Consider the following 7,896-nt stretch of genomic DNA (forward strand, 5'->3'; position numbering starts at 1 on the left):
TTGTCTCTAGGGTGTGGTGGCTGGGAGCCGGGGACGGCCTCCACAGGGACTAGATGGGCAGGCTTGCCACCATGCACTGGGCTTGGAAGGGTTTCCAGAAGCTGCAGGTCCTGCCCAGCAGCCAGGACAGGAGTCCAGAGATGAGGTGGAGGCCGACCAGCATCCCAGAGACCCCTGCAGCTCTGACCAAAGGTTCTTAAGGGAGCCGAGAGAGGCCCTGGTGACAGCTCGGCGGCAATCTCCGGCCTGGCCCCCTTCCTCCATGCCGCCCCAGCTTGGCCCAGCCTGCGGCCCGCTCTCTGCTCACTAGTATTTTGGTGGTGTAGGCACTGTTGATGGAGATGGCGTGGACCAGGAGGTCGAGGATCTTGGGGGTCAGGGTGCTGGGGGCTGGAACCTCTTTGTAGTGGGTGTCCCCGAGGTAGGACTGGACCACGGTCATACGGTTGGTGGTGAGTGTGCCCGTCTTGTCCGAGCAGATGGCGGTGGCGTTTCCCATGGTCTCACAGGCATCCAGGTGACGGACCAGGTTGTTGTCCCTCATCATTTTCTGTGAAGGGCAGGGATGGGGGCTTGGGTCACCAGCTGTCCTCGGAAAGCTTGGCCCACGGGGTAGGGGAGCAAGAGGTCGTCAGCATGTCATGTGCGACTCTGCTCGGCCTTGCCAGAGGCGCCGCTTGGAGGGGCTGCAGGGTGGGAGCACTCTCATCAGACGGGCCAAGCGGTCGACCCTGGGCAGCTGCTCTCCCCGGAGCTCACCTGGGGCCCCCCGTGGCCCCCTCTCAGATCAGCCCCAGTGTCAGCCACCTGCCACCGTCTCCCAGTGTCCTCAGCCCTCTCCTGATCACCCATTTGCCCCCTGCACCCACTTCTGCAAGTGACGCCAGCACCCTCAACCTACCGCCCTCATCCTGCAGATGCCAGGTCTATCCCACCGCCTGCCTGCTTTCCAGCTCATCTCACTGCTCTCTTGCTCAGCAGCCCCTCCCCCCCGCCACTTCCCGTGACTGCTCCCAGATTTTCTCTGGCGCTTGTCACGCCAAGTTGCTTAATGGCTTCGAAGTCCAGTTTCCGGGTCTGTATCCTGCTATCAAGGGATTCTCCTTCCTATCGCGTGTATTATTATTACCTTGACAGAGTAAGCTAAGGAGATGGTGACAGCCAGAGGCAGGCCCTCCGGGACGGCCACAACCAGCACAGTGACGCCGATGATGAAAAACTTCACAAAGTACTGCACATAGACGGGCGTGCACTCCGCCAGCCACACCCGGCCGTCGACGACGAAGGTCTCAATCACAAAGTAGAGGACCAGGATGATGACAGTGATGGCAGACATGACCAGTCCTGCCGGGGCCACAGGAGCCACAGACGGTGGGGGCAGGATGGGGAGTGAGCGGGGTGCGGGAGGGAGAGAGCAAGAGCGAGGCAGACGTAAGGGAGGCTGAGGCAGGGGCGCCACTCCCCTGGCCCAGCCTGGCAGACATTTGGAACCTGTGCTCCCTGACTGGGGACTGGACCAGACCCTGATGGCCACTGCCGGCCCCGGGGGGGGGCCCTGGCTGCCTGGCCCACACGGCCTGTAACAGCCCTTTCCCACTCCCACTTGCTTTCCAGAGCCCGGCCCGGCGCCCGGGAGCCCAGCGTCTGCGCCCAGTGGTGGCCCCACCTGCCTTCCCAATCTGCACGGCCAGTTTGGTGAGCTTGCCCTGTAGGACCGACTTCTCCTTCTTGGGCACGCTGGCTTTCTTCTTCTCCCGTTCCTCCATCTCCCCGCCCTCCGCGCTCTTCAGGGGCTGCATTTCCATGGCAACTGCCCCGTCCTGCTTCTTAGCTGCACACAGAGGAACCCCACAGCCAAGGTTAGGGCCCAGGTGGCAGCTACAAGGGGCTTTCACGCTCTATGAGAGGAAACAGGGCTCTGCGGGGTTCTCTGACTTCCGCGGGGCTCTCTCCTCCCCCTCCTCTCCCCTCAGCAGGCCCAGGCCCTCCTGATATGGGTGGGAGGCTGCAGTGCCGTCCTGGCCAGGGCAGACACGGTTCTCTCGGGGCCTCTCAGGGGAAAGGAGGACAGACACCAGCACGAGTAACTTGGGCACACAGACAGGGTGGCCAGTCCCATAAGGCTCCAAATCTTGATACCTGACAGCAGAGGCCTGGGGCCCAGGGAACGTTCCAGAACCTTGAGCTGACCCACTGGCCCACTGGTGTCCTAGACACCTCCCTGCTCTCCTCAGGAGGCCTAGGAGCCCCTGCACTCTTCTCCCCTGCTCCCTGCTTAGGCTGTCTGCTCTCCCGGCCGCCTCTCGAGCGGGTGCCTTGACTTCCATCAGGGCCCCAGCTCACCATGTACGCGCCCCTGGGCAAGCCTTGCACCTCTCTCTCCTCATGGGGCCTTCGCTACTCTCCTCTCGCTGCCTCTTTGCTTTCGGTCTGGAACAGGTGGCCCCCTCACGGCTCCCCCAGTGGGTCCGGCACCCTTCATGCTGCCCCGACGTGGTCGTGGCATACCCCCCACCCCTCTTCTGTCACTTGTCACCTCACACACTCCAAAGACTGTGGAGTCTCCAACTGCACCCTGTGTAATCCTGTCCATCCCCTACGTGGAGGGGGCACCCGACCCACCACTCATCCTTCTCCGTCACCCAAGCCTTCTCCCCTCGGCTGCCTGAGACCACTCACCGATGGCTTCTTTTCCCCAGGGGCCTCAAGCCAGAACCCACGGCCTCAGTGGTCCTCAATCCCCCGCCCAGCTGGGCCACTCCAGCCGTGTGCCCCCGTGATTGCCTGGGACCACAGCCATCGGGCTGGCCCCCTGACCCCACCTTAGCTATCCTCTGAACTCCAGTTGCCTTGTCTGAGCCTGTCTTGGTCTCCGGGTCCCCGGGTCCCACACTGCACTTGAGTCTTGCCCCTGGGTCTGTGTCTCTGCACTGTGACCTTCCTGACAGCCGGGACCACACTTTATCTACCTTTGCAGCCCCAGCACCTGCGCCTGACCACTGACAACCCTCAGCCCATCACCGAGTAACAGCACCTACCAGGCATTCGGGCTGAGAGGAGAGCAGGCGTCAGGTGGCCACCCAGTCACCCTGCCTCAAAGGTCCAGCTGAACTGGGACACCCACGGGCCTGAGCCTCAGTCTCCTCACCAGGAAGCCCGCTCACCGGTGATCTCTGCGGACTGCTGGCAGGGTCTGCAGATGAGCACCCCCGGCCCCTGCAACTGAGGCGGGCGGCCCCCCACCCTTGCCACGCCCTCCGCCACCCCACCCTGAGCACAGGGCGTGCATTACCTTTGGTCTGGCTACTCTCCATCGCCCCATCCTGCTGCTTGCCTACAACGGAAGAGGAATGACACAGCGAGGCCAGAGAGCACGGTGGAAAGCGGGGAGCAGGGGAGGGCTCCAGACCCCCCAGGCATCCTCTGATGCCCTGTGACCACCTCTTGGCAAATGGGCGCCACACTCTGGGCTTCCGGACCGAGGCCCCAGCCCTCCAGCGAACCCTCAAAGCCAGCCCTGGACAAACCGTGGGTCATGCATGGCCAGCAGTGGGAGGTTTCCAAAAAGGCTACCACCGCGGGGAGTTAGAGCGGCCAGGTGTCTGGTCCCAGCTCTGCCACCTTGAGCAGGGCCCCCAAGCTGCGATGTGCATTGTCCCCAGAAGCAGCACCAGCCATTTACCTCGGGGGTCCCTTGCCCCCACTGGCCTAGAGGTCAGCTCTCTGCCGCACAGCCAGCAGTTAGCTCTATGAGGGCTTTGGAGGGACAAAGGAGCGAGACTCTAGAAACCTGCCAGCTTCCGGTGCCCACCTGGGTGCTGGGCACCTAGCACTGGAGGGAGGACAGGGGCGCGGAATGCGCTGGGCCCCAGGTGGACCTGTGGGGGGTGCCCATTCATGAACGTGCAGCCGGGTGTTGGGGACTGTGGCAGTGAGTGGCTTCCGAGGCGGTGAGTCCAGCACTGTGCTCAGGGTCAGGCTCTGCCCCCAGCTCCTCTGGCCTCATCTTTCCCAGGGCATCATGGGTGGGGCATCAGGTCAAGGAGCTCTTTTCGGAGCCACACCACTGCTGGCCCAGGATCCAGAAATGACTGACCTGGGGCAGGAGGGGGCTTGTGTGCTGACTTGTCAGCTCACGTCACTGGGGGTCCAGGAACGCAGACAGGGTGCCAGCTGGCTCCTAGGCAGTGGGGTCTAGTCTGGGGGTCCCAGGGAGGGGGGAGGGGGTCCCCTCCAGCTGGGGTGGTCCCTCTGTGAGGGTGGGGAGGTTCAGAGGGGAAGGAGATTTCTGGGGGCAGAGGAGACACCCGTAGACGGCACAGTGAGGAGTCACTGCTGAAAACTCTGGGGACCGAGGCTGCACACAGGGCCCAGGGAGGCCCCCGGAGGAGGGAGGGAGGTGTGGGATGAGCACTACAGGAAGAGGAAGACAGAAGCCGAGGGAGGGGAAGGGGGGGAAGGAGGACACCCCAAGTAGAGAGATGACTAGGAGTTAAGGCCAAAAGGCAAGAAACAGGTCGGAGGGCAGCAGGTGGACTGGGAGCACTGGGCCGACAGACGGGGGTTGAGAGGCAGCGAGGGTGAGGACGAGGGCCGGGGTGAGGCGCTGGGTGTGGCCACTGCAGTGACTGGGCCTTGGGCTGAGACCTTGGTGGGGAATTGTGGGTGCTGCTGCCCCTCCCCAGAGCCTTGCCAGCTCTGCTCCCCTCCGGGGCCCCCCTCAGGGTTCCCCTCCTCCAGGAAGCCCACTGGTGAAGGTGCCCCCTCTGACTCCTAAGTAGCTCAGCCTAGTAGAGGGGGAGCCAGAGCCGGGGAGGGACCAGGGGTGGGGGGGCACTGGCGGGGTTTTGTCCAGGTTGGAGAGGAGGAGCCCAGAACCCAGTCCTGAAGACCACCGACATTTAAGGGACAGAGCTGGAGGGGAGAAGGAGCACCCTGCCAACCAGCCATCACGGTGGAGGAACACCAGGCAGTCAGCTAGGCTTCCCCGGAGAGAGGGCTGGGGACTCCGGCCCAGCCCCGACGGAGGCCCAGGGCTGACCTACCCACCTGCACGCCTGCCTAGGGACCCTACTGTGCTCACCGTGGACAGCAATTAGGCTGAGCCCTGCAGGGAGAGGAGACTTGGTGTGGTAAAGGTGGACAGGGCCAATGGAAGCTTCTAGGCAATAGCCTAGGGCTGGGGACACTAGCACATCCTTCCTTATGCTGACCTGCCCCCTTGTTGCCTGTTCTCTGGGTCTAGGGGCCCTGACTGAGGTGGGGCTGGTGGCTGCAGGCTTTCAGCACACGCTTTCCCCACACATGTGCGGGTTCTCTGTACTTCTAGTGGACCCGAGTGAGTTCTCCCAGAGGCACACATCTAGAAAATTCTGCTCCCACCTGATTGGACTGCAGGAGCAGCCTGAGGGGAGACCCAGGTTAGTGCAAGGTGAGTCTTTGAGCTGGTGCAGGCCTGAATCAAAGAAGATAATGGGGTCCTGACTCTGGGACTGGGACTCTGGTGTGGGGGTGGCGCCCGTAGTTTTGTAAGACCTGCCCTGAGGACTGGAGGAGACACTGGCCGTGCCTGGAGCTCAGAGCAGCGGCAAGAGGAGGCAGCAGGATGGCCATGTGCCGGGGAGGCCAGGGTGGCTACAGAGCTGGGCTCTCAGAACACATCTGTCCCTTGACACTGTTTTCCTTTGGGGTGAGGGCCCCCATCCCATCCCAGCTTCCTCTGGCCCTGGACATCTTCTGGGGAGTCCAGTCCATTCTGCCTGGGAACCCTCTACCCCTGGCTGTATGACCCACATTTCCCTGGCTGCCACATTAGTGGGGCTCTCAGTACCTTACCATGGGGAATGAGCGCACCCAAGGGTGGGCACAAGGTCCCCAAAGCACTCTCCCAAGCCAAGGTGGCCTGTCCCTGTCCCTCCAACCCCATTCCTACCCAGGCAGGGCACTTCCCCCACCCTGGCACACACTTCCCAAAGCCTTCGGGGAATGGCTGCCCGAGGGAGGCTGGCCTTACACAGAAATGAGGGGCCCCCGACCTGCTGGCCCCAGAAGAGGGGTCCCCGAAAAGAATCAGAAGAGAGGGTATAGCCTCCCACCCCCGAGGGCTGGCTCTCCCTGGAGCTGGAGCTGGAGTAGGGCATTAGGGCACCAGGGGATGAAAGAGGGAAGAGCGGGCTGCACAGAGACAGGGTCAGCCCCTCGTTGGCGCTGGGAACTGGAGGTCACTGTTTCCTTACCTTTCTTATCTTTCTTCTCCTCTTCCTCTCCACCGGCTCCGAGCAAGGTAAAGATGATGCCCGTCTGGGAGTTCACACCAACGGCAGTCACCACCATTCTTCCAGAACCTTCCATGACATGAGTACCTGGCAACACAGAGGAACCAAGACGGAGATTTGCACCTCTGGTGGGAGGCATGCTGAACACCTACAGATTCTCTCGCAGGAATCCCAGAAGCAGGGACTCAGTGTCTGGAGGCCCCTGGAGGCTATGTTGACCCTAAGCCTAGGCTGAGGCCTCACAGGGCCCACCTGGGGCCTCCAGCCTCTCTGTCCTGTTGCATGCTGCATTTGCCACTGGGATAAACACTGGGCTGAGCCAAAACCTTCTGGAAAGGGAACACTACCCCCACTGGCTCTTCTTGAGTGTCTGGGCTGGGGAGGAGCTCAGCACTATGCTGACCCCTCTGGGGGCTTTCGGCAGGATATCAGGGGCCCTTTGGGGCTTGGAGTACCCATTTCCTTTCCCAGTGGCTGAGCTACCACTGTCATGCCTCCCACAGGCTGCTCTGGCCTCTGGCGGGGCAGAATCTTCAGACTCTCTGACCAGAAGGGCTACTCAGGAGGCCCCTGGTTGAGGGGATGGCCAGCCCAAGTGGCCTCCAAGGCTCTTCAGTGCTAAGCTGGTCCAGGGGGCAGTGTCAGCCTGCATCCTGGCCTCCCCACAGCCTGGCCAGTGCCCAGAGGCCTCACCTGAGAGCAGCATGGGGTCTTTGTCAGCTGATTTGCGCACGTGGTCTGACTCGCCTGTCAGGGAGCTCTCATCGATCTTGAGGTCATTGCCTTGGATGAGCACGCCATCAGCAGGCAGCAGGTCTCCTAAGGCCAGCCAGGCAGCCGGAACCACAGGCTGTGGGTCCAGGTAGCCTTCCTCCCTGCTGCCTCCCCCCTGCCCCAGGAGAGGTCTCGAACCTAGGGTGTGGGGCCCTCTTCTTTCAGTCTCCTCCTTTCTGGGGAGGACTCACGCACCCCAGCCCTGTCATCCTGCCCTCCTGGGGCTCTGTCTCCAGCCTGAGCCCCCCCCCTTAGCCCCCGTCCCCCCCCCCCCCCGCCCCACCGTAGGTGAAGGCCCACATGCTCCTGGGGCGAGGCAGGGGCAGGCCTGCACTGCGTGCACTCACCGTACTTGACCTGGGCAATGTCTCCCACCACGAGTGCGGCCACAGGGACCTGCAGCAGCTGGCCATCCCGGATGACCGAGAACCTCTGTTCCTGCTCGATGCGGCTCTGCAGGCCCCGGAACTGCCTCTCCTTGCTCCAGTCATTGAAGGCCGTGACCAGGACCACGCAGGTGACCGACAACAGGATGGCGGCTCCCTCGATCCAGCCTGCCTCGGCCTCCCCTTCGTCTTCTGCCCCAGCTGACACATTCCCGCAGGCTGTGCCCGAGGACAGCAGGGAAGGATGGGGTGGCAGGAGAGTCACGCCGTTGCCCCTCGGCTCAGGTCCCGTTCCGTCCCTCCTGTCGGGCCCTCCCCTGCTCACCTTCGCTCTCCTCCCCCGGCGGCGCATAGAATGAAAGGCCCAGGGAGACAACGGCGGCCACCTCCAGGATGATCAGGGTCACGTCCTGCAGGGCCTCCCACACCAGCTGCAGGAAGGTCTTGGGCTGCTTGGGAGG

At 62.9% G+C, this 7,896-nt stretch overlaps 1 protein-coding gene across 1 annotated transcript in view; it reads right to left on the reverse strand.

Annotated features, from left to right (window-relative positions):
- ATP2B3 (ATPase plasma membrane Ca2+ transporting 3) overlaps nucleotides 1-7,896 on the reverse strand; it is a 41,729-nt gene that overhangs the window by 28,818 nt on the left and 5,015 nt on the right. The window contains exons 3-10 of the mRNA XM_044911643.1: nucleotides 7,761-7,896; nucleotides 7,397-7,654; nucleotides 6,969-7,094; nucleotides 6,237-6,362; nucleotides 3,293-3,334; nucleotides 1,667-1,831; nucleotides 1,130-1,344; nucleotides 308-550 (exon numbers count right to left, since the gene is read on the reverse strand). The exon at nucleotides 7,761-7,896 is cut by the window's right edge and continues 6 nt beyond it. Of these exons, the coding sequence (XP_044767578.1) occupies nucleotides 308-550; nucleotides 1,130-1,344; nucleotides 1,667-1,831; nucleotides 3,293-3,334; nucleotides 6,237-6,362; nucleotides 6,969-7,094; nucleotides 7,397-7,654; nucleotides 7,761-7,896 (1,311 nt within the window). The remainder of the gene's footprint in view (nucleotides 1-307; nucleotides 551-1,129; nucleotides 1,345-1,666; nucleotides 1,832-3,292; nucleotides 3,335-6,236; nucleotides 6,363-6,968; nucleotides 7,095-7,396; nucleotides 7,655-7,760) is intronic.

This window comes from Neomonachus schauinslandi, chromosome X (assembly GCF_002201575.2).
Source record: "Neomonachus schauinslandi chromosome X, ASM220157v2, whole genome shotgun sequence".
In the NCBI taxonomy this organism is placed as follows: Eukaryota; Metazoa; Chordata; class Mammalia; order Carnivora; family Phocidae; genus Neomonachus; species Neomonachus schauinslandi.